This window comes from Micromesistius poutassou (genome assembly GCF_964030765.1).
Source record: "Micromesistius poutassou genome assembly, chromosome: 3".
NCBI lineage: Eukaryota > Metazoa > Chordata > Actinopteri > Gadiformes > Gadidae > Micromesistius > Micromesistius poutassou.
The window spans coordinates 7,207,088-7,233,853 of NC_140273.1; the positions used below are offsets into that span (position 1 = coordinate 7,207,088).

The 26,766-nt window shown below is 49.2% G+C and overlaps 1 protein-coding gene across 1 annotated transcript; it reads left to right on the forward strand.

Annotated features, from left to right (window-relative positions):
- Nucleotides 1-855: 855 nt before the first annotated feature.
- On the forward strand, nt 856-21,253 carry LOC311341338 (transcription activator BRG1-like; the record flags this gene model as incomplete). Its single annotated transcript, XM_084466244.1, has 33 exons — nt 856-1,089; nt 1,810-1,942; nt 3,342-3,881; nt 3,974-4,072; nt 4,397-4,658; nt 5,150-5,276; nt 5,834-6,007; nt 6,450-6,623; nt 7,148-7,318; nt 7,640-7,687; nt 7,930-8,060; nt 8,481-8,541; nt 8,747-8,862; nt 9,322-9,469; nt 10,007-10,170; nt 10,343-10,409; nt 10,634-10,744; nt 11,617-11,865; nt 12,131-12,244; nt 12,383-12,490; nt 13,098-13,184; nt 13,364-13,410; nt 13,636-13,802; nt 14,508-14,671; nt 15,567-15,812; nt 15,997-16,074; nt 16,500-16,718; nt 17,911-18,188; nt 18,510-18,618; nt 18,846-18,947; nt 19,456-19,588; nt 20,096-20,235; nt 21,218-21,253. The coding sequence occupies 33 exons, from the start codon at nt 856-858 to the stop codon at nt 21,251-21,253; spliced, it is 5,037 nt and encodes a 1,678-aa protein (XP_084322370.1).
- Between the last annotated feature and the right edge of the window lie 5,513 nt (nt 21,254-26,766).

Sequence of the window (26,766 nt, forward strand, 5' to 3'; positions counted from 1 at the left end):
ACCAGCGACTCCACCGTTCGGTCACAGCAGCTGAGAGGGGGGCGCTCGAGCCACGTCGGTGAAACAAATCAACCGTCAAGGCAGATTACAAAGAGGGGGGAGTGCACTAATTGCGAAAATTACTGCGCTTTTATCCTATAGACTTAATAGCAACTCAGAGGAACGCAGACTTTCAACAGGACTGCCTTCCATTGACGCTGGTAGGTCTGTCGCACAAGCACAGTCCGCCATTCCCTTTTTGTTATATTTCGCTAGACAGCCTTTCACGGTTTATAAGGATTTTCTCTGCCAATGGTCTGCGATCATTCCCTCCGAGGCTCAAGTTCAGCTACAGACGCCCTTTCTGGTGTAGCTGTGTGTGCGAATCAAAAGATTTGGTGCAGATCAGCGCTGGTGTAAATACTCTGCACCTGATAGGCGCCAGACAACAATTAATACATTCTTCAGATATTGACCGACTGCGTTATTTAGCCGGCAGGTCGCATGAGGATAAGCGCTCTCCTGGGGTTTTGCCATGATGATGAATTGTTAATGATTAAGATCTCTAGTGTTTGCCAACGCAGTAATTTATCCATTATTTCCAAGGGCTGACTTAGGTATTTTGAATAACATTTGGATTAAACTATACACCACCTCATATATATAGCCTACCTTTTTTTGTAGAACAGAATAATACCTTTATACCTTTTATATGAGTGCAACAGAAAACCTTAAGTGCTATAATATTCCCTCACCTTGATTTTTACCAATGTGCGTCAAAAGTTCTGTCTTAGTAAATGAATGTATACCTTTATTTCTTCACCCCTCCTCCCTCTTTCCCCACTCATCCCACTGAGAACCAGAAGCCCGGGGTCCATGTCGACTCCGGACCCTGCTATGGGGGGCACCCCTCGCCCGGGTCCTTCCCCGGGTCTGGGGCCCTCCCCAGCTCCAGGCCCCTCTCCAGGGGGCATGCATGGCCCCAGCCCTGGCCCCTCCCCTGGCTCTACTCACAGTATGATGGGCCATGGCCCCGGTCCTCCGTCCTCAGGGGCCCCTCCGTCGGGCCCCTCTGGGTACAGCCTGGACACCCTGCACCCGCTGCACAAAGTAAGCAGTAGACAGGCCCTCTGACCACAGGTCCTGGTAAGACACGCCCACACTACCTGGAGTCGCTCTGTGATTGGCTGGCGATATGTCCCTTACTACACATAACCACCTGTAGCCTAACCCTTAATCTAACTGTATATACCTAATACTAAAGTTAACCATTGCTATCCTGATACCAAAATTCAACATCACAAAAAAAATAAAGTCTCAGGTTATTTATATGTCTTTATCTGCCTCTATCTGTCTCCATCTCTTCTTTAAGTATCATAGCACTTACACTGCGGTTGCTTTGCTCATTTTTGAAGTTGTATCACATAAATGATTCTTGCAGTTAATCTTAATCGTTGAATGCCCTTACTCTAAGTTGCTTTGGACAAAATCATCCGCTAAATAATTGTTTATGTGATGTAACCCAATGCAAAAATGAACCATCTCTTAACATAATACCTAAACTGAACCATCGCTAACCTACTACCTAAACTCAACAATCTCTAACCTTGTGCAGCCAGCCAATCACAGTGTGATTCCATACAGTGTGGGCTGGTCTTACCATGAACATATTCACTTCATGCCTGTCAACTACCATTACATCGATCAGCCACTACCAACACTTACCATCCTGTAAGAAATCCATTGGGGTCAACTCCACCTTACTGCTATTCGATTTAGCTCTGTGCCCATTGGTCGAGGTTAACAGTACCGTCTCCTTGTTTTTCTCAGCCAATCGAGGGACTGCATGAGAAGAGCGGGGCTGAGGAGGGCCGGTTCACCCAGCTGAAGGCTGGGTCTCTGAGGCAGGGGGGCCACAGTGGCATGGGCCCCCCACCCAGCCCTCTGGACCAACACTCCCAAGGTAGGAGCTGCATGCCTGTTTACCAAGGTCCTTGTGGAGGGATGGGAGACTACTGTCTGCTCCAGTGGTTCCCAGCCGGTGTGCCTTAACTCTGTCGTCTAAGGCGCACCTGGAAAAATCTCATGCACATCACCAGGACATTACTAGTTATTAGCATTTTTTTCACACTGCAGACCAAAATAGTATCACATGGATACTGGTTTCTAAAAATCTGTATGGCTATGGCATTATTTGTCTAATATGTATTGAAATGATTAATGATGTTGTACGACGTGAAACATGAAACAGAAAAACATGTTGTTGCCGGGCCATGTGTCATATGAAATCGTAGCAACTGTATGAGAAGCTTATGTCAGTTAGATGTTACGTTAGATTTAGGGTATTTAGCGTTTTAGCTATTTGACGCTTGTGTCCAAAGTGACGTACAACCATTCATACGCACATTCACACAACATGGTGTCAACCATGCAAGGCGACAGCTCATTCATCGAGAGCAGTTAGGGTTAGGTATCTTGCTCAGGGACACCTCAACGCACAGCTAAGGGGAGCCGGGGATGGAACTAGCAACCTTCCGGTAACATTCAAACTGCTCTACCTCCTGAGCTACGGCCGCACCCTCATCTTTGCATGCCTTAGGGCATTGTCTTGCACTAAAGCACACTTGTAGGGAGGAACCACTTGTCTAGAAGGTACTGGTTGAGGTTTGGTGAGCTGGCTAGCTTAGTGCAATGGCTGTACTGTGTGTATGTGGTGTAACCCAGTAGGGCCTGACTGTGAGTGGGAGGTGGGCCTATAAACCTGTGTAGGAGTAACTCACCTGGTTTGCTTCCCAGATTATGTGACTCACTGTCTTGGGTTTTACTGAGAAGGAGAGACTCAGGGTAAACCTGTCTCACCTCTTTGAAGCAGTGCTGTGTGAGATGTTGACCACTCAGCTAACGCTAGGCCTGTAAATATGCCAACAAAGGCTGTTTTACTTTTCCTAGCCTAGCATCAAACAAGTATATGTTTCATGCATGCTTGACTTAAATACTAGGCACTAAATGTAGAAATATATCATCATAATTTAAAGTTGCAGTTGTCTTCTAAATAACTAGACTAGCAACCGGCCTTTGCAGGGACTCAAAATAAGCAAAGCAAGATCGATCTATCTATCTATCTATCTATCTATCTATCTATCTATCTATCTATCTATCTATCTATCTATCTATCTATCTATCTATCTATCTATCTATGTAGAAGTGCAAATATGTTGAGTGTCAAAAAAAACAGCTCTGTACTTAAATTACATGAATGACCATTGGCTTGATATTATCGTTGCTACGGACAACTGCCAGGAATAACTCTGTGATGCTGTTAGACCTTGACATCCACTCTCTGTGGGCTGCGTTTTCCCCAGGTTACCAGTCGCCACTAGGGGGCTCGGACCACTCCAGCCCTTCCAATGGGCCTCCATCGGGTCCTCTCATTCCATCTTCAGCCTCCTCCTCGTCTTTCACCGGCCCTGGCTCTGGTCTCACCCCCTTGGACGGCTCCAGCGGAGATCCACAGAGCAGTGGTCCCAACAACAGAGCGGGACCCGCTGGTAGCGCAGGCCCTGGACCCAATCCCGGACCCGGACCCGGCCTGGGCCCCGGTGCTCCCGGCCTGGGACCTGGCCTAGTATCCATGGGCCCCGGGGGGCCTGGGGGTCCCGGGGGCCCCGCCGGTCCCACCCCGTTCAACCAGACCCAGCTGCAGCAGCTGAGGGCCCAGATTATGGCCTATAAGATGCTGGCTCGTGGGCAGCCCCTGCCAGACCACCTCCAGATGGCCGTCCAGGGGAAGAGGCCCATGCAGCAACAGCCCATCCCCAGCCTGGCCCCTGGAGCTGGGGTAGGCCCGGGCGGGGGCCCCGCTGGGCCGTGCCCGGGACTCGCCGGCTACGGCAGAGCCCACGGTGAGTAGACTTTAGTGTTGGTTCACCCATGAACAAAGATGGAGCCACGAAACAGCAAGTTGTATTCAACAGGGTGTTGGTTGTGTCCATAGGACTGATGGGACCCCACATGCCTCCACACGGACCCTTAGGGGTCCTGACCGGAATCCAGGGGTCTAACCCCAATGGTCCACCCAAGACTTGGTCTGAGGGTATGTGGAGGTAGCTTTACATTACAGTAAACTGGGTGTGAACTTCATGTTTCAGAAATAATTGCCGAGAACTGGCCCGCTGTTTGGGTTGACAAACAGGCGAAATATTCTCTTATAATATAAGGGATTTATTTTCCAAACATGACGTAACATGACATTCAGCCCATTCCACTACAACTTAGGGTTACGGTTCAGGTATAAGTGTATACATTTCTCGGTGTGTCCTTTGTCAGTTGACCTTGAATCCAGCCCAGCATGTCGCAATGTTAAACTGCACTCACTCCCAGGGTTTCAGCGCAGCGTCTCCTCGTCTCCCCCCCCCAGGCCCCCTGGTGAGCGCCGCGGCCCCCTGCTCGGGCCTCCCCCAGAAGCTCCTCCCTCCGCAGCCCGCGGGCCGGCCCTCCCCCGCTCCACCCCCCGTGCCCCCCGCCGCCTCCCCGCTCATGGCCCCCCAGACCCAGTCCCCCGGGCACCCGGCCCAGCCTGGTCCCATGATGCCGCACCACGCCAAGCCCAACCGCGTCACGCCCATCCAGAAGCCCTGCGGCCTGGACCCCCTGGAGATCCTGCAAGAGAGGGAGATCAGGTACCGGGCTCTGTGTGTTAGAGTCACACCAGCACGACAGAGCACTGGGGAGCATGTGTCCATCTCTCATAGGGCTGTAGAACCGCTTCCAATCAAATGGGATTCTGTGATGTTTAATGCATTTTTATTTAACTATGTTTTTCTTCATGTGATTATATTTGAACACTGGGTTCAACAACCATGTTGAGGAAGTACTTCTTCACTACGTTACCTGAAGTATGCTGTCTAATGTAAGGGCCAGGCCGTCTGAGCAGTGTGATTAACCAGCCCCGCCCCTCCTCTGGGTTCAAAGTTCAAACACTCTAGTAAACATTTTTGGGTGCTTTGCGGGGATCATTTACATAAGGAGTTGTTGTTACTGCAGCCCTCTGACCTCGGTGACATTAGCAGAGGGAAGGCGTCCGACAGGGAGGCGACCTGGTCTGATAGTAGTAGGTCACGGAGGAAGGTCCTCCTCGCGGTGTGTTGTGAACCGTGTACCGGTGTCCCAGGCTGCAGGCGCGTATCAGCCACCGCATCGCGGAGCTGGAGAACCTGCCGGGCTCCTTGGCCGGTGACCTGCGCACCAAGGCCACCATCGAGATCAAGGCCCTGCGCCTGCTCACCTTCCAGAGGCAGGTAATGCTCATGGCCAGAGTGTACCGGTGGGGTAAGCCAATCACAGTGAAGAGAGCCGTGACTGGCGGTGAAAGTAAGCCATGTCAACCATTTAGATTAATTTGGCTTTCAATCAACATAAACAATGGAATACACAGAAAAAAGGGACGAGTCCATGAATGTGTGTGTGCGTGTTTGCATGTCTGTGTGCTTCTGGTTTATGTGTTAATATCTAAACTTACAATAAATTCTTCAACATCTAGCCTCAAACACCTTATCTTCAAGAATTATTTTAGAGGTTCTCATTGAACACGTGTTTGTGTGTGTGTGTATGCGTGCGTGCCTGTGTGTGTGTGCTTGCGTGTGTGTCTGTGTGTGTGTGTGTGTGTGTGTGTGTGTGTCTGCGTATGTTTCTGTGTGTGTGCCTGTGTATTTATCTGTGTGTGTGTGTGTGTGTGTGTGTGTGTGTGTGTGTGTGTGTGTGTGTGTGTGTGTGTGTGTGTGTGTGTGTGTGTGTGTGTGTGTGTGTGTGTGTGTGTGTGTGTGTGTGTGTGCGTGCGTGCGTGTGCGCGCTGCAGCTCCGTCAGGAGGTGGTGGTGTGCATGCGGCGGGACACGGCCCTGGAGACAGCCCTGGACCACAAGGCCTACAAGCGCAGCAAGCGTCAGTCCCTGCGGGAGGCCCGCATCACGGAGAAACTGGAGAAGCAGCAGAAGATCGAGCAGGAGCGCAAACGAAGGCAGAAGCACCAGGTGACTGACCTGACGCACGCCCCGGGGATGTGACCACAGCACCGCTGGAAGGAGATTTATTGAACACTGTCTACTCTCTTCTTCTCTCTCTCCTCGTCTCTTCTCTTTCTTTACATGCTTCCCCTCTCCTCTCCGCTCCATCTCTCCTCCCCTCTCTTCTCTCCTCTCCTATCCTCTCCTCTCTTTTCCTCTTCTTTCTCTCCTACTTTTTTCTCATCTCGTCTCCTTGTCACCTCTCCTATTCCTCTCCTCTCCACATATCTCTTCACGTATCTCTTCTTCTTCTCTATCTCTTCTAATTCTGTTCTTTCCTCTTCTCTTCTCATTTGCTGTTGCTTTGTTCCATAATATTATTGTCCGATGATTTCTCTCTCTCTCTCTCTCTCTCTCTCTCTCTCTCTCTCTCTCTCTCTCTCTCTCTCTCTCTCTCTCCCCCATCCAGGAGTACCTCAACAGCATCCTGCAGCACGCCAAGGACTTCAAGGAGTTCCACCGCTCCATCGGAGGGAAGATGCAGAAGCTGACCAAGGCGGTGGCCACATACCACGCCAACACAGAGCGCGAGCAGAAGAAGGAGAATGAGCGCATCGAGAAGGAGCGGATGAGAAGGCTCATGGTGAGGAGGTCTGGAGGCCAGGGACACTGTGTGTGTGTGTGTGTGTGACGGAGGGAGGGCATTATAGCCAGATGTGTGTGGTAGGATACATCACCATCGCTCTCAACAACGTAGAGAAGTCTTTACCTTGAATGGTTGCCAAAGTGTTGTGTGTGTGTGTGTGTGTGTGTGTTTGTTTGTGTGTGCACATGTGTGCGCGCTTGCGTGGCCTGTGTGTGTGTGTGTGTGTGTGTGTGTGTGTGTGTGTGTTTGTATGTGTATATTTGTGTCTGTGTGCACGTTGGTGACCTTAACTCTTCCAAGCTTTGAGTGGCCATGGTGCAAACACACAAGGTACAATTGCAACAACTTGTACGTACATAAACACCTCACACACTCACACACACGCTGCATTTGTCTCTGTGTGTGTGCGTGCGTGCGTGCGTGCGTGCGGGCGGGCGTGCGGGCGGGCGGGCGGGCGGGCGGGCGGGCGGGCGGGCGTGCGGGCGGGCGGGCGGGCGTGCATGCTTGTGTGTGTGTGCCAGGCGGAGGACGAGGAGGGCTACAGGAAGCTGATCGACCAGAAGAAGGACAAGCGGCTGGCCTACCTGCTGCAGCAGACGGACGAGTACGTGGCCAACCTCACGGAGCTGGTGCGCGCCCACAAGGCCGTGCAGGCCCTCCGCGAGAGGAAGAAGAAGAAGAAGAAGAAGAAGGTAACGCTCGGGGTGCAGTGCTCTGTGTTGGTGCTCTGAACACCGATGGTCTTACCAGAGTTTGATTTTCTTTTTGCTTCATTAGCTCATCCCCCAACCATCAGTTACTTTCATCTGTAATATTATTGGTTTATAACGACCCGATAAGCTGCGAATAAAATACTCGTCTGCAGTGCTTCGAGCACATCATCTAGTTGTCTATCTATATGTTCAACATTATGTTGAACATATTGAACAACGCTGTGTGCACATGGTGGCATAAACAATGCTTCATACCGCCATGTGTGACGATGCGGCGTTGTGGTGGGCCGTGTGTTTCAGCTGGAGGCTGCAGAAGGACAGGCTCCTGCCCTGGGCCCCGATGGAGAGGTGAGCCGGGCTGGTGCCGGTGCTGGCAGCGCTAAAATGTACTGCGTCAGGGCCTACTGATTATATCATCAGCGACACGATGCAGATGTTGAAGAAAAGAGACGGTATTTGGCTAAGGTGTAACGAAACCTCACCTGTAGCTGAGTGTGAGCGAGTGGCCTTAAGGTGTAGTGATGTAATGAGGTTGTTATGTTGCAATGTTAGTATTGTACCCAACGTGTTTTCGTCTTTTATTTATACAGCCGCTGGACGAGAGCAGTCAGATGAGCGACCTGCCGGTGAAGGTCATCCACGTGGAGAGCGGCAACATCCTGTCCGGCGTGGACGCCCCCAAGGCCAGCCAGCTGGAGAACTGGCTGGAGATGAACCCAGGGTGAGACACGGACCCCCCAGTCCTGCTCTAGCTGCTCTGTTTACTACTCTGCTGTCCTCCCTCTTGCTTCTCTGTGTATGACTCTTTTAAGTTGTACGGATCCCCGGGCGTTCTCAGGACTGCATGGCACGTGGCGTACTTTGAGTGTGTGGATATTGGTGCGAGGGTGGGAGACACTTCCAAGCATGCTTCAGTTACATGGGTCTAGTGAGAGGCAAGGGAGAGGGAGGGACTCTTGAAATTGGGATTGTCAGTTGTTCTCCTTGTCTTTATTGTGGGTCTTCTTGTTCTAATCATCACACATATTTTCTCAGCCTAGTTGTAAGCACTGTACTTAAAGGCGCTACAGGTACCTTTTAAGAACACATTTGAGTACACATGAAGTATTATTAAACATAGGATACATTTGTGTTCCTATAGCTACGAGATGGCCCCGCGCTCAGACAGCGAAGGCAGCGAGGAAGAGGAGGAGGAGGAGGAGGTGGGTCCATCCTCTATGCTGTGTCTCAATGCCAAGAAATGCTACCTGGTTATAGGGTGTCCAGCTTACACAAAATGAATAAATCACAAGGAAGCTTCCCTATTATGGTATCAAGGTTATAGGAGTCTCCTCACAATGGCGACAGCCATAGAAGCATGGCTGTTGTTTAACGTAACGTGTGGTCTTAAACGCTCGGCCCCCGCAGGAGGAAGAGGAGGAGCCTCAGCCGTCCACCGCTCCGGTGGAGGAGGAGAAGAAGAAGAAGATCCCAGATCCCGACTGCGAGGACGTGTCTGAGGTGGACGTCCGCCACATCATAGAGTAAGATTTCCCACCCATACACCTCGACAGTACCACCATGATACCATACCCTCACTCATGTACCTCCACAGTACCACCATGATACCATACCCTCACTCATGTACCTCCACAGTACCACCATTATACCATAACCTCACTCATGTACCTCCACAGTACCACCCTTATACCATACCTTCACCACCCATATACCACCACATTACCACCATTATACCATACCTTCACCACCCATATACCACCACATTACCACCATTATACCATACCTTCACCACCCATATACCACCACATTACCACCATTATACCATACCTTCACCACCCATATACCACCACATTACCACCATTATACCATACCTTCACCACCCATATACCACTACATTACCAACATTAAACCATACCGGTTTTCTGCTTCTGTGCAACACGTAGTGTTGTGTGCCTGACAGTAAAGGCGGTGTTCCTCTGCAGGCACGCCAAGCAGGACGTGGACGATGAGTACGGCAGCGCAGCCTTCGCCCGCGGGCTCCAGTCCTACTACCTGGTGGCCCACGCCATCACGGAGCAGGTGGACAAACAGTCCAGCCTGCTGATCAACGGACAGCTCAAACAGTACCAGGTGACCGCCAGCACCCAGCAGACCCTCCCCCGCCCCCCCCCCCACAACCAGACGGGGGGTGGAGGGGGAATGCGAGCAGCTTATAGTTAGTGTGGAGCCCAACTCACACGGCCGTGTCGGGACAGACGCTAAATTTTGTTTTGAATTGAGTGACCAAAATAGACTTGAGTCTTATCAGAAGTAAGCAAACATAGACATATTGCTGTGGAGGCATCCACTTTCTCTGCCTGCTACCCTCAGGTTAAGTGGGAGTGGCCAGAACGTTGGGTTGAAGAGTCCCGGTCACACAAAACGGCCAGTCATAATTATTGCAGCCGTTTAGCCTATGGAGTCCATTAATGTCTTTAAGTTTTTTAATACTTTGTACATTTAAATCTAGATTTGGACAAAAATATATATTTGTAGCACTGGTCACCCACTAATCACTTGCGTGTATGTTTGTCTGTGTGTGTGTGTGTGTGTGTGTGTGTGTGTGTGTGTGTGTGTGTGTGTGTGTGTGTGTGTGTGTGTGTGTGTGTGTGTGTGTGTGTGTGTCAGGTGAAAGGCCTGGAGTGGCTGGTCTCTCTGTACAACAACAACCTGAACGGGATCCTGGCGGACGAGATGGGCCTGGGGAAGACCATCCAGACCATCGCCCTCATCACCTACCTCATGGAGAACAAGCGCCTCAACGGGCCCTACCTCATCATCGTCCCTCTCTCGTGGGCCCCACACACACACACCACACACCACACACACACACACACACACACACACACACACACACACACACACACACACACAGAGCAAGAACCATGGATCCGTTCTGATTCTGCATAAATTTTTTGGTTGTGACAACAGAGTGAGATGCTGTGTTATTTTTTTTTTTTTCAGAACCCTCTCCAACTGGGTGTGCGAGTTTGACAAGTGGGCTCCGACGGTCGTCAAGGTGTCCTTCAAGGTGAGACCCGTGAACGACATCATACTGAGCGTGACATGAGAAACGGAAGCCACTAATAAAAACGTCCCCCCTCCAAGTGGATTTAGGTTTTAAGGATTTAAGGTTTTAGGATTTAAGTTTCCGGACAACAGTTCTGGCCAGGATGCTGCCACTGACATGGCAAACATCTGCAGGGCTCTCCTGCAGACCCGTTCATGAACCCCTCTCTTGTCTCTCTCCTGCAGGGCTCTCCTGCTGCTAGGCGTGCCTTTGTACCTCAGTTGCGCAGCGGCAAGTTCAACGTGTTGCTCACCACCTACGAGTACATCATCAAGGACAAGCAGATCCTGGCCAAGGTAAGGCACACAGTTTACATGACACACAGACACATGCACACGCACACACACACACACACACACACACACACACACACACACACACACACACACACTCAGACACACACACACACATGCGTGCATGCCCACAAACACTCATACACATACAATCACATACATGCACACGCACACCGACAAATGTACAGATCCATGCAAAATCTTGAGTGTTCAGTGTCACCCTCATTAATTCACTGAGGAATTAATGATCAATGATCAGACAAACTACACTCACTCATGAAATTGACCCCGCCCAATCTGACACCCCCTCTGTGCTGCGTCTCAGTGCTTTCTCCTAGGTGCTGCCGCCTGTATAGTTGAACTGCATCCCCGAGTGTCCTCTTTGGTCATCTGCTGCTATGCTCCATATGCTCACATGTTGTCATATAAGCTTCTTGTCCGAGCTACCAGGTGGGTGTTGTAGGTCAGGCAATTGTCTCCCTAAACAATGGCTCAGGTTTTGGTTTGGAAAACAGAACTACTCAGGGTCATGGGAGGAGAATGGGCAAGAAGTCTTTTGTTTTGGGTTGAAAAGGCATTACTTATGGGCTGTCTCCTTGCTTTCTGTCCATCCATCTTGAGATTTCTAGGTTTTTCAAAAGAAGGAATAGCATCATAAGTATTCTCTCATCTCCCCTCCCTTCCTCCTCTCCGCTCCTCTCCTCTCCCCACCTCGCCCATCCACACCTCCCCTCCTCTCTTCTCCCCTCCCATCCTCTCTTCTCCCCTCCCCTCCTCTCCTATCTCCTATCTCCTCCCCTCCCCTCCTCTCCGCTCCCCTCCTCTCCTCCACTCCTCTCTCCCATCCCCGCTCCTTCCCCTCCCCGCCCGCCCAGATCCGGTGGAAGTACATGATCGTGGACGAGGGCCACCGCATGAAGAACCACCACTGTAAGCTGACCCAGGTGCTCAACACCCACTACCTGGCCCCGCGGCGGGTGCTGCTGACGGGCACGCCGCTACAGAACAAGCTGCCCGAGCTCTGGGCCCTGCTCAACTTCCTGCTGCCCACCATCTTCAAGAGCTGCAGCACCTTCGAGCAGTGGTTCAACGCCCCCTTCGCCATGACCGGGGAGAAAGTGAGCGTGAGTGTTAGCCCCGCGCTGTCCGTTTGCATGACACCACATGACCGCGTACGGTCTGCTGAGCTGATCATGTCCATGCAGTTAGAATGCAAAGGTGGATCGGCTTCGCCTTCTCTTATTCCAGACATATGTAGACTCCTGTGCGCCGCCGCCATAGATCCGGGTTTCTGTGGACTTTAAATTCAATTTTCTCTCTCTCTCTGCTCTCTCTCTCTCTCTCTCTCTTTTCATATCTTTATACATACATATAAACACACATCATTAGGTGGATCTGAACGAGGAGGAGACTATCCTCATTATTCGCCGCCTGCACAAGGTGCTCCGCCCCTTCCTGTTGCGGAGGCTCAAGAAGGAAGTGGAGGCGCAGCTTCCGGAGAAGGTGAGGCTTACCTTTAAAAAATGACACATACACCCCGTATCTGATGTTCTCCCGTTCTGTTCTTTTTCTATCGTGGCTCCTCAACCCCCCTTCCTCTCCCCCTCCTCTCTCCCCCCGGCTGCTCTGGATCCCGCCCAGGTGGAGTACGTCATCAAGTGCGACATGTCGGCTCTGCAGAGGGTGCTGTACCGACACATGCAGGCCAAGGGCATCCTGCTCACCGACGGCTCGGAGAAGGACAAGAAGGTCACGCGGCACACGCGGTTCACTCTGCCGGCACACATGGCTCACTCCGCCGCGCGCCGCACCGTTTAAAGCGTCCGTGGCTGCTGTCGGGAGGTTTCAGGAGCTGTAAAGAGAGAGAGGAGAAGAGCAGGATTTTGTCACTCAACTACCCAAAACACGTCCCCGCCCTCTCTGCTCACTCCCTCCCTACGTTTATGCCACCATTGGGGAGGGGCACATGTGATTTACTGGAAAGATTGATTCCCAGGACCAATCACAGAGGAGATACCCTGATTGGTCAGAAATAAATTGGGAGCAGTCTAAAAAAGTTAAAAAGGCCGGCGAGGTATACTCAAAACTGCTATTCTCACAGTGGACTTCACTCACTAATAACTGACGGTTGGCAAAAGCATTAACATGAAGTTATACTCGAATGAGAGCTCTTAAATCATAGCTCCAGCACCTTTTAGCAAAAAGATAAATGGAAACTTAAATATAGTCAGCAGAGCAATATGCCTTTTTTTTTTTTCTTTATTTCTTTGTTTTCATTAATATTTTCATTTGTCTTTTTACTCGGCTGAAATGGCTGTTTTACGTCTCAATCTAACATTGTTTTTTTGCACTGCAGGGCAAAGGAGGAACAAAGACTCTCATGAACACCATTATGCAGCTGAGGAAGATCTGCAACCACCCCTACATATTCCAGCAGATAGAGGTACGACAGTCATGAATTAATAACAGACCCAGGACTACACTAACACACTAACCATGACATTGCCGCCTATCAAAAAATACAAAATAATAATAATTAAGTAATGGATATGGTTGATTGGCTGACAGCAGGCAAATGAAAACATGATACTAAATGATGAATACAAATTGTGTTTTTTTCAGGAGTCATTTTCCGAGCATTTAGGCTTCTCTGGTGGTATAGTCCAGGGGTTAGTATTTAACCTGTATCCATGTGATCCGTTCTGCTTTCTGTAATGAATTCAACTTTACCTGGTTAAATAAAGGTTTCATAAAAAAGTAAAAACATTACTATATCACATTTGTATAGACTACAATGTAGTTCACCAGTCAAAGTTGTACCTGTGTTTATACGGGTTTGGGGACCGGTTCCCACACCCAGAGTTGGAACACACGTGTGTTTCTTTTGGGCCCAGGCCTGACCTGTACCGAGCGTCGGGTAAGTTTGAGGTTCTGGACCGGATCCTGCCCAAGCTGGAGGCCACCAACCACAAGGTGCTGCTGTTCTGCCAGATGACCACACTCATGACCATCATGGAGGACTACTTCGCCTACCGCTCCTTCAAATACCTACGCCTGGACGGTGAGAGGGCTGCCCCGGCGTGTGTGTGTGTGTGTGTGTGTGCGTGTTTCTGTGTGTGCATGAGTGTGTTATCGTGCTTTCGTCATTATATCTAAAGAATTATCATCATGTTGTGTCTGTATTTATCTGTATTATCATCATGATGTTATATGTATTTTATCATGTTGTATTATGTGTATTATCATCATGTTGTTATATGTATTATTATCATCATGTGTTATTTGTGTATTATCATCATGATGTTATATGTGTATCATCATCATGATATTATATGTGTATTATCATCATTATATTATGGGTGTATTATCATCATGATGTTATATGTATTATTATCATCATGTGTTATTTGTGTATTATCATCATGATGTTATATGTGTATCATCATCATGATGTTATATGTGTATTATCATGATGTTATATGTGTATCATCATCATGATATTATGGGTGTATTATCATCATGATGTTATATGTGTATCATCATCATGATATTATGGGTGTATTAACATCATGATGTTATATGTGTTTTATCATCATGTTGTTATAGGTGTATCATCAGGATGTTCATCAGGATGTTATATGTATGTTATCATCCTGTTGTTATAGGTGTATCATCATCAGGATGTTATATGTATGTTATCATCCTGTTGTTATAGGTGTATCATCATCAGGATGTTATATGTATGTTATCATCCTGTTGGGGTCAGGCACCACTAAGGCAGACGACCGCGGCATGCTGCTGAAGTCCTTCAACGACCCCGACTCCCAGTACTTCATCTTCCTGCTCAGCACGCGGGCCGGCGGCCTGGGCCTCAACCTGCAGTCCGCTGACACCGTGGTCATCTTTGACTCGGACTGGAACCCCCACCAGGTAGGAGGACCCTCCCCCCCCACCCCAGCTTCTACTGGTACTGATTGACAGTAAGATTGATTTTGATACTCCGCCCCTCATCACCCCGTATCCCAACAGATTATTTTTCCAGGAACACACTTTCCTATACTTTAGGTTTTGATATGTATATACCGTGTTTCATAAACTTTTTTATCGTATGTGTACAGTGTTTTTTTGTCATTGCGGACGAGTTCACCCTTACCCAACCACACTTCTGAAAAGAAACCCTCGTACATGACAACTTACCTGGTTACGAACTCTTTCTGATTCTGATTAGTGTTAGCGTCTTCGTACATGTCGCTTTGTACATTTCAACCGCCACGTTAATCAAGGTTTTAATCCCCACCAGCTCTGTCATGGAGCCGGTGGGGACAGGTCTGGTCATGGGTCAGGTCATGACCCGAGACTTCATTGACCTAGACCCTGTAGCGTGCTCCCCATAGAATTCCACTCAAACATTCGCTCTTAGGTTCTGCATCCATATGTAACTAGCGTGACATTAATTTGGGTTCAGCCGTTCACTGCGTCGTCCCTAAATGGTAAATGGACTGCCGTTATATTGCGCTTTTATCCAAAGCGCTTTACAATATTACCTGACAGTCACCCATTCATGCACACATTCACACATTCACACAGCGACAGCGTCGTCGACCATGCAAGGCGACCGCCAGTGCGTCGGGAGCAGTTAGGGTTAGGCGCCTTGCTCAGGGACACCTCGACACTCGACACACTAGCTAGGAGGAGCCGGGGATCGAACTTGCAACCTTGCGGTTACCAGCCAACGCGCTCCACCTCCTGAGCTACTGCTGTCCCTTCTATTCCTCCCTGCCCCCCCTGGACCCTGACACCGCTCTCCGTACGCCGCTCTCCCCAGGACCTGCAGGCCCAGGACCGGGCCCACCGCATCGGGCAGACCAACGAGGTGCGCGTGCTGCGCCTGTGCACCATCAACAGCGTGGAGGAGAAGATCCTGGCGGCGGCCAAGTACAAGCTCAACGTGGACCAGAAGGTGATCCAGGCGGGCATGTTCGACCAGAAGTCCTCCAGCAACGAGCGCCGGGCCTTCCTGCAGGCCATCCTGGAGACGGAGGAGCAGGACGAGGTGTGTGTCTGTCCTTGGGTGGGTGGTCCGCCTTCTCTCCTCCTCCTCCTCCTCCACCGCCGTCGAGTGATGAGTTCCCAACGCGCATCACGAGATTTACATTGCAATGGGTCGAAGCTGATGGAATATTTGAAGCAAAGCTGTTTTGCCCTGTTTGTGAGTCTGTGTGTGTGCTTGCATGTGTGCATGTGTGTGTGTCTAGGAGGAGGATGAGGTGCCAGACGATGAGACCGTAAACCAGATGATTGCCAGGAGCGAGGAGGAATTTGAACAGTTCATGGTCAGTGTGTCGTTTATCAGTGTGTCGTTTATCAGTGTGTCGTTTAGCAAGTATTTACAATGAAACGAGAGGATGAAAGAGGAAAAGAGAGGTTAATAGAGGAGAAGAGAGGATCCATTGGAAGATGCTTCATAATGCGTCTTCATCTCATCTTTTTCTCTTCCCCCTTTAAACCAGCCTGAGAACAATGAGACATCCAAGAATACTAGTCTAGCTAACGCTGCTTTAAAATGTGTCTTTCAAGCAACCTACCTGGAGAGAAGGACCAGACGAAATCCACAATGATCTGTGCTCTATCAAATGAATTACACGCCTTGAAAATTAGGAGGGACTACAACTCAAATGTTCCAATATATTTTCTCTCTCTCTCTCTCTCTCTCTCTCTCTCTCTCTCTCTCTCTCTCTCTCTCTCTCCTCCCCTCCAGCGTATGGACCTGGACCGGCGCCGCGAGGACGCCCGTAACCCGCGGCGCCGGCCCCGGCTGATGGAGGAGGACGAGCTGCCGGCCTGGATCCTGAAGGACGACGCCGAGGTGGAGCGGCTCACCTGCGAGGACGAGGAGGAAAAGCTGTTCGGTCGCGGCTCGCGCCTCCGCAAGGAGGTGGACTACAGCGACTCGCTGACCGAGACGCAGTGGCTCAAGGTGAGGAGACGCAGTGGCTCAAGGGGAGGAGAGTCAGTGGCTCAAGGTGAGGAGACGCAGTGGCTCAAGGGGAGGAGAGTCAGTGGCTCAAGGGGAGGAGAGTCAGTGGCTCAAGGGGAGGAGACGCAGTGGCTCAAGGGGAGGAGACGCAGTGGCTCAAGGGGAGGAGACGCAGTGGCTCAAGGTGAGGAGACGCAGTGGCTCAAGGTGAGGAGACGCAGTGGCTCAAGGTGAGGAGAGTCAGTGGCTCAAGGGGAGGAGAGTCAGTGGCTCAAGGTGAGGAGACGCAGTGGCTCAAGGGGAGGAGAGTCAGTGGCTCAAGGGGAGGAGAGTCAGTGGCTCAAGGGGAGGAGACGCAGTGGCTCAAGGGGAGGAGACGCAGTGGCTCAAGGGGAGGAGACGCAGTGGCTCAAGGTGAGGAGACGCAGTGGCTCAAGGTGAGGAGACGCAGTGGCTCAAGGTGAGGAGAGTCAGTGGCTCAAGGGGAGGAGAGTCAGTGGCTCAAGGTGAGGAGAGTCAGTGGCTCAAGGGGAGGAGACGCAGTGGCTCAAGGGGAGGAGACACAGTGGCTCAAGGTGAGGAGAGTCAGTGGCTCAAGGTGAGGAGACGCAGAGAGTCAGGTGTAGCCCGGTGTGTGAACACCAAACCCTGTTTCAATAAAAGGATAAGCCGTGCGTGTTGACGCTCACATCTAATGAACACGAGGATGTGAATTAATACGACACGACGAGGAGGAGTCAGGAACCACTCGCCATCTGTGACATTCGTTCGTCGTACAAATATTTTCGCTAAATTGGCAATTAAGGAAGTAAGAACATTTTAATTGAATTCACGTGCCACATATTACTTTTGATAAAATCTAGTAGGGAAGGAAATGCATCAAGTCAGGTCAAGTGAGGGCAATTAATTTGTCGAGCCCTTAATCAGAGTTCCAGTCTCATAGAGCAGAAGGGTTGGTGTAATGAGGGCTTGAACCAAGCCACCATCATGGGAGGGTCAGTGTGTGTGTAAGCCTGGCTGGTTCTCTCCTGAACACACCCTCTGGCCTGGGTCCACCGATGCCCGGACGGGTTCTGCATCCCTCGTCCTGCCTCCGCCTTCCGTCTCCATCAGTGTCAGAGCGGCACCCCATCTGTAGCGCACCGCTGACCTCCGACCTCTGACCTCCGACCTCTGACCCCCCCCCCGGCAGGCCGTGGAGGACGGGACGCTGGAGGAGATCGAGGACGAGGTGCGCCACAAGAAGACCACGCGCAAGAGGAGGAGGGAGCGGGACCCGGAGCTCCCCGGCCCCTCCTCCTCCTCCACCGGCTCCTCCTCCCGGAGTGGCCTCCGGGGGGGCCCGGACGAGGAGGGGAAGAGGCACCGCAGGAGGGGGCGCCCCCCGGTGGAGCGGCTGTCCCCCAACCCGGCCCCCCTCACCAAGAAGATGAGGAGGATCGTGGAGGCCGTCATCAAGTACAAAGACAGGTAGCAGCAGCCGGCGCACCGACCGGCCGACAGCCCAGGGGTTCAGACCCCCGCTGGAGGGCCGGACCCCCGCTGGGGGTCCCCTGGTATGGGTATGGGGGGCGAGGGGATTGCTGACTTGTAAGCCGTAGATATTTGAGGATACGTCATGTACCAGTTTCGAAAAAAAATTAACACGGGGTCATGAACAGGTTTGGGAACGATTTTGGGGCTAGCTCAACACATGCATGTGCTTACATGTGTCACTGTGTCATGACATGGCTTTACGCTGACACTGTCACACTGTTGTGGTCCCACGCTGACGACGTCACGCCCCCGTAGCGCCAGCGGCCGGCAGCTGAGCGAGGTGTTCATTCAGCTGCCCTCACGCAAGGAGCTTCCCGAGTACTACGAGCTGATCCGCAGGCCTGTGGACTTCAGGAAGATCAAGGTGCAGACACACGCACGCACGCACACACGCACACACAAATGTGAATTCAAATGCACAGACCAACAGACACGCTCACAGAGATCAACACACACGCACACACACACACACACACACACACACAGACTTTCACACTCTATCACTCATAGTGACACACGCACTCACTCACACACACAGACACTGTGTGCGGCTGTGGGCCGTGTACATAGAGGTGTGTTTTTGGGCTGCAGGAGAAGATCCGAGGCCACCGCTACCGCAGCCTGGCCGACCTGGAGCGGGACGTCATGCTGCTCTTCCAGAACGCCCAGACCTTCAACCTGGAGGGCTCCCTGGTGAGGCCCACCAGCTCTGACTCCCACCAGCTCTGACTCCCACCAGCTCTGACTCCCACCACAGCTCTGACTCCTACCAGCTCTGACTCCCACCACAGCTCTGACTCCCACCACAGCTCTGACTCCCACCACAGCTCTGACTCCCACCACAGCTCTGACTCCCACCACAGCTCTGACTCCCACCAGCTCTGACTCCCACCACAGCTCTGACTCCCACCACAGCTCTGACTCCCACCAGCTCTGACTCCCACCACAGCTCTGACTCCTACCAGCTCTGACTCCCACCACAGCTCTGACTCCTACCAGCTCTGACTCCCACCACAGCTCTGACTCCTACCAGCTCTGACTCCCACCACAGCTCTGACTCCCACCACAGCTCTGACTCCCACCACAGCTCTGACTCCCACCACAGCTCTGACTTCTACCAGCTCTCGGCTGGTAAATGTCTTCTTTTTACTTTTGAAACCACATTGTGTGTGTGTGTGTGTGTGTGTGTGTGTGTGTGCAGATCTATGAGGACTCCATCGTGCTCCAGTCGGTGTTCACCAGCCTGAGGCAGAAGATCGAGAGGGAAGAGGAGAGCGAGGGGGAGGAGAGCGAGGAAGAGGAGGACGAGCAGGAGGAAGGCTCCGATACAGAGTGTGAGTGTGTGTGTGTGTGTGTGTGTGTGTGTGTGTGTGTGTGTGTGTGATCACTGTTGGCGTCTCAATGGTTCTCTATATGTTGTTTGCTAGTTTGTGTTTAAACAGTGTATGCCTGGAGGTTAGGGGGTAGAGAGTCCTGCTGTGAGTCATCAGTGAGGTACATTGAGGTCAGGACTCCTTTAAGGACGCACCAAACGCCAAAGTTACTCCGCACGAACCACGCGCCATCTGTGGTCAAACAAGTGTCATTGCGTTTCAGCCAATCATAAAGATGATGGTGTTGCTGTGGTTACACTTATTTTGTTCACTAGTGTTTTCTTACACTTTATGCTTGGCCTGTAGCAGTGCCATAGTGAGTGTTCCGATGGTCATGGTGTGTGTGTGTGTGTGTGTGTGTGTGTGTGTGTGTCTGTGTGTGTGTGTGTGTGTGTGTGTGTGTGTGTGTGTGTGTGTGTGTGTGTGTGTGTGTGTGTGTGTGTGTGTGTGTGTGTGTGTCCTGTGCAGCCCGCCCGGTGAAGGTGAAGATCCGCCTGGGTCGTCGGGAGAAGGCGGGCGAGCGAGGAAAGGGCCGCAGCCGGAGGTCCGGCCGCATCCGAGCCAAGCCTGTCGTCAGCGACGACGACACAGAGGAGGAGCAGGAGGAGGTGCTTTGTGTGTGTGTGTGTGTGTGTGTGTGTGTGTCTGTGTGTGTGTGTGTGTGTGTGTGTGTGTGTGTGTGTGTGTGTGTGTGTGTGTGTGTGTGTGTGTGTGTGTGTGTGTGTGTGTGTGTGTGTGTGTGTGTGTGTGTAAGGGGTGTAAATCGGCCTTCATGACGATTCGATACGATATCGATTTCTTAAGCCGATAACGATTAAACGATTCAATTATTTTTGATACTTCAGAATTCCCCACGATACGATTCGATTCGATACGATTCGATACTCAATATTTTTTACAGCAGACGAACCGATGCATCGAATCGTCGGCTGTATAATCGATTAATCGTTACAAATCGATTAATCGATACAAATCTATTAATATTTACACCCCTAGTGTGTGTGTGTGTGTGTGTGTGTGTGTGTGTGTGTGTGTGTTTGTTTCTGTGTGTGTGTGCCTGTGTCTGTGAGTGTGTGTGTTGGTGTGGTTTCTCCATGTATTCCCACGATGGATTCACAATCTGGACTCAGACTTTGGATACAGAATTTGGATTGAGGATCAGGATCGAGATACAGACTAATGGTTAAAGTGGCTATCTCAAAGAGTTCTGTATTGTCCTCTTTGGTGACATGTCAGGCGATAAGCAGTAATTGTTCCCATAGATCCGAAACAGTGTCTCCACAGACAACCAGTTCGTAACAGTTGTAATACTGCAAATGCGAGTGCTGTAATAAGTGAGACAGGCTCAATCCGATCGCTATTGTGTAACCTCACACAATAAAAATGTTTTTGCATTACGCAATTGATTTAGTAAAGGTGAGAAAATAGCATAGATCACAATGTTTATGATCATACGAGACATACCAAGGGTTAAAACAAACCAAAAACAAGATTCCTGGTTCACTGGCACTTTGACATATACAACCATCTTTACCAGTGTGTTGATGCCATTTCTTCCTATTTATTCTCCTATTTCCCTGTTTTCTCCAGGAGCTTTCCCCAAGTGCCTCAGCGGAAGAGTCCTGAACCACGACTTTCACAAAGTTTCACAAACTTCACAGCTGTCAGCTATGTCATCTCCATTGGTACCAGTGAGTTCATTTAGCTACAGCCAATAGGTTACAGCAGGGGGATAACTAAATATGATCGCTTTTGGTTTTCAAAACACAGTATTAACATGTTTGGATGCCCTTAATTATTGTCTAAGTTGAAGTTCCTTGAAAAGATATGGCCTGAAATATGACATTGTTTGATATATTTATTTGATAAACATGGGAGCTCAGTTTGACGTGTTGAATGTGTGTAATACATTTTTGGGGGATTCTTAAAGGATGACATAATGTCATGATAATTTTGATAATATCGACTGTATAAAATGACGTACGGTTATCACGATAATAAACTCTTCCGTATTGTCCAGCCAAGGAATAAAGAAAGATGATGTATATTCATCATTTGTACAAAACAAAAATACCTCTGTCTACATTTAAGTATATTTAATATTCATCATCAAAGCTTAGCTGAGACAGGACTTACATTATCGGTCGTCACATATTTCAAATTCAGTGGCCTGGGAGCCACGCTTCAGACTCATTGTTTTTAATCAGTGTGATCATACGATGAACTTCCAATCACACACAGGCTTGGCTTCCCCTGACGATCATTGTTTGGATTCCCGTTAGCACACCGTTGCTAGGGCCATATCTATTACATCCCGCTATCTGTTTACCGACCCCGTCTCGCACTCTGGGCTCAAACGGCATATTCTACATCTCACTACGTAAAGCTGTTGATCCGACATAAATCCTCTCCTCACTGTAGATGTAATAACCACAACGTGATTACTGTTAAGTAGGCTACTGTGGGTTTACAGTATTTAGTGCTTCTATTTGGATGTTGAACGAGTGTGGGTTTGTAAAACAGCTGTTTCACATGGATGTACACAGGCTTTTGTGTTCTGTAAGACAAAGAGCCAGGGGGACGGGCGTTCTCTTCTGTTTATCAAAGCCGTATGGCTGGACGGTGTTGAATATACATGATGGGTTGCAGTTCGGTTGGGTGTTTGCATGGTAGTGGTAAACGAGCTGTAGTCTGATCCAACGGTACTTCCTTCCATGTGATAGTAAACTGGAGCACTTATAACTGGAAACCAAAGCATTCATGTTCTTTTTTTACTAAAGTATTTGTCTTGTGCCAACTTTCTCATTCTAGTTGTAATTTAAAAAAAAGTACAATAAATGTTGTTCATGGTGTTCATGTCCATGGTTATTCTTTATTCTTTTACAAAAATCGGGATTATTTTTTTGATGTATTCTCTACAGTAAATAGGTTCATGAATAGTACATTTAACTACTATACATTGCGCAGCTGACCCTTTTGGTTGGCATGTCGCCAGAAATGAAACTGCACAGTTCTTAATTCTTCAAATACGGGTTAGTTGTGTTGCCACCAGAGGGCGAAATTCTACCTTCCTTAGAAGTTGTTCCATCGCTTAACCACGATGTTAAATATATCCTGCTCCTGATGATTATATAGGATATTATTGCCACCCTTTTCGGCCTGTTTATGCTCTGTATAGCCTCCGGTTACTTTCCTCCGCTGCCCCCAGCAAGGTCAAGTAAGCTCAAGCCAGTGGCTGAATAACTCTTTATGGAGTGCATGTAAACAGCTCACCATCACACAAATATTGTGGTTTGCGTCATCAATGAAATACCCTGTGGACTCAACTCTCCCTTTGGGAGACTCTGAGCGAGCGTGAGTGTGTGTCCGTGCGTGTGTGTGTAAAGAGATTGAGAAATTATGTTTCTGCACATGCGTCTTAAAGCAAGCGTTTGTGTGGCTATTTGCAGTGTTTTGACATGAGGGCATTTATTTGGCTAACAAACTTCTCCTTCAGCACAGCAGAATAGTGTGTGTGAATGTGTGTGTGTGTGTGTGTGTGAGGGGGGGGGATCTTGATTTCTAGGAAACGGCAGCCATCCAGTTTCAACATTGGGTGTGATACATTGGAAGTGGTCGGGCCTTCCGTGCAGGGGGGGGTTCCCAGGAGCAGCTGTAGACAACACTGCACATTTGGTTTCGTTTTTAATGAAAGATGCTGGCATGCCTACAGAGAACATGTGTTATTATGGGCTGCGATACGGTTAAAGGTTATCTAAGGAAACGAACTGTCACGGTCAGCCTGATTAGGGCCTGCCTTTGGCGACCTTGACACACACACACACACACACACACACACACATACACACCTACGTATATGCATACACACACACACCTACACACAAGTCCTCATAGAAAAATGTGTGTACACGCCCACATGAATACATGCATATGTATACACATACACACACAGACCCTCACACACAAACACACACACACCTGTTTACACACACAGACTCACACATTTAAACACATGTATACATGTACACACACAGACCCCAACACGCACACACACACAAACACACACTACACATGTACACACAATGCACGTATATACATGTACACAAACAGACCCTCACATACACGCACACACGTGTCCCTGTAACTGATCGTTGTCTTGTTAACCTTGCTCTAATCATCTCAACTGTGTTTGAAGTCATCATAACTGTGATACGTCTCACCCATGGCCCTGCATGTCATTCCTCCTCTCTATCTCTGTACATGATAGAGAAGGTAATATCAGTGTGTATAAGGTGATACGCCAATAGTTTCAATTTTTCAACGTTTCAATGAAAGTACTGACTGACTAATGATGATATTTGTATACATACAATATAACGCACGTATACACACACACACACGCACGCACAGTGTGTGTGTGCATGTGATGTGTGTGTGCATAGTGAGGGTGGGTGTCATAGAATATGTAATCAAACAGCTTTTTCCACATTCCTTCTACATTTCTACGAAACCAGGTCACCCAAGGCCCCATCCATGCACACGCACAAACACACACACACACACACACACACACACACACACACACACACACACACACACATTTATAGTCAGTAAGTAAGGAAGTAAAAAGCCACTTTTCAAACAGCAATGCTCCAAAGTGCTTGAATAAACAAAAGCACAGACAAATACAGCAGTAACTGGGACACATGTCACATAAATAATACAAATACTGTGTAAAAACAACATGGTAGAACCATAACACTATATCGGGCATAAACTGCACACAGAGAGGAATTAGAAATAAGGCTAACTCAAAAAGGAGATTTATATTGATATATATTTTGTGTGTGTGTGTGTCCACTTAAACGCCATTACAGTGTAAACTCTATGATCACAAACAACCAATTCTGAAATGTCTGTACAATATACAGGGTACAGTTTCAGTTAAACCAGAATAAAACTATTCCCAGAGAACATGATTGGTGCATTAGTCATTAGTCGTTTGATGAAGCTGCATGAAAAATCCCCGGCAGTGCCCCTCCAGGCTCCACTGTGCCCAATGGACCGCACTAGTCCACACATACAGTCCACCCATGAATAGTGGGGTGGTGAGGTGGAACCCCAGCTGTCTGGGGGAAGGTCAGCATGGTGGCCGATCCGTCTCACATGGCCTTTGCAGCTCTGTAGCTGATAGCACACCTGCTGGTGGGCCCACACTGTTGTTGGTCATGTTGATGGCGGTGGCGGAGGCGGTGGTGGTAGTTATGGCTATGCCAATGATAATGATTCAAAGAATGAATAAGGTATGCAAATCACAAAGCGTGCAAGGGAGAAAAGTGTTGATGATGATGATGATGATGATGATGATGATGATGAAGAGTTGTACCGTTGTACCGTTGTGCAATATTTGATGATGATGATCACAATCAATGACAATCAATGATGATTGTGTAGATTGTGATGATGACACCATGATGAGGATGGGGCAAGTGATGATTAAGCACAAAGGAGACAGAAGGGAGAAGGTGTGTGTGTGTGTGTGTGTGTGTGTGTGTGTGTGTGTGTGTGTGTGTGTGTGTGTGTGTGTGTGTGTGTGTGTGTGTGTGTGTGTGTGTGTGTGTGTGTGTGTGATAACATTATGATATCAGAGCAGGTGCAGCTGATAAAAAACCCAAACAGTCAACATTAGACAATTTATCACTTTAGTGTGCTAAATGACGCGAACAAATATTAGCCTACTCAAGTAGTCTGCTCTGACACCTGGCTGCCGTGTTTACATGTTGATAACAGTTGCCCGCTTTGATCTCACAAACATAACAAATAAAATGTTTTATTCATCGACTCGCCCTCACTTTATGCAACCGCGTTTAATGCATAATGCACGAGGACCAAGGCACAGACAGTGCGTAGGACTACACTTTCGGTGGGTAGCAGAGAATGAATGGAGCCGGTGGGGTGAGGCGAGGACGAGGCGGGGCGGACCGGAGAGGACGAGGATGGAGAGCATGCAAGCGTGGCTCCGCCCTCGCGGTTCACGTACTAACATTTCAAACATCACACCACTGCGCTGGCCACGCCTACCCCTGGCTTCTCGGAGAATACTCTGATGAGACTGCAAAGCAACATTATTTTCCAGGCTGAAAGCATTAACTCTCACGTGGGCTTTGTCTCTCTTTCAGATAGCTGGGCACTAGCTCACCATCTATTTTGGTCAGAGTATAGTCAGGGGTTGTTGGCACTTCACTACATATAAATATATATTAATATATCGATAGCCTATATTTGATATTATTTATCTCTGGATAAAATCCGACCGTGGGGAAGATGCGGACTTGGAGTGGGGTCTGTGTGACGTCTTCGTGCTGCCTGTTGCTGCTGCTTCATCTCCTGGCTGTTTCAGGTGAGAGAGAGAGGATGCTGGCTGGGCGGGGATGTTCAGCGTTCATTCAGCCTAATGCCTACAAACTGAGTATCAACATTTCAATACCGTGTTCACTTTCTTTTAGAAGATCTTATGGAGGTCTTTTAGATTTTAGAAAATTCCTCTCGCCAGAAAGTTTGAAATATAGGTTTGAAAGTTTAGGATTGTAGGCTGATCTAAACCAAACCATAATTTACGTCTGTAGAAGGCTATATATAGACATAGCGCACCGCTCAGTGACTTTCGGAACAAAGGCTTGAAACAACAATTCTGCTCTGTCAATTCTGTCATTGATGCAAATGTCGCTTCGAGATATATATATGTGTGTGTGTGTGTGTGTGTGTGTGTGTGTGTGTGTGTGTGTGTGTGTGTGTGTGTGTGTGTGTGTGTGTGTGTGTGTGTGTGTCTGGGTAATGTTGGGTTACAATGATAAAAGGCTAACGACAAAACTCCCAGTACATGGAGTGGGTTTTGGTGCTGGGACAACCCCATCTTCATTCTTCAGTGGTAGGCTACACCGGCACGTTCACAAGTTTTGTTTCAAACTCCTGTGGTCGCAAAACGGAAACAGGCGGTTGTGAACGAGCAGTGTCGGAGTTCACAATCGTCACGTCATTAAGGATTCAGAGTCGTTTTCGCGTTCCCCCTGAACGCAGCCTACACATAATATATTTCATTGTACCTTATGTCATCTGTGTTCATAAATTCAATGTCTTGA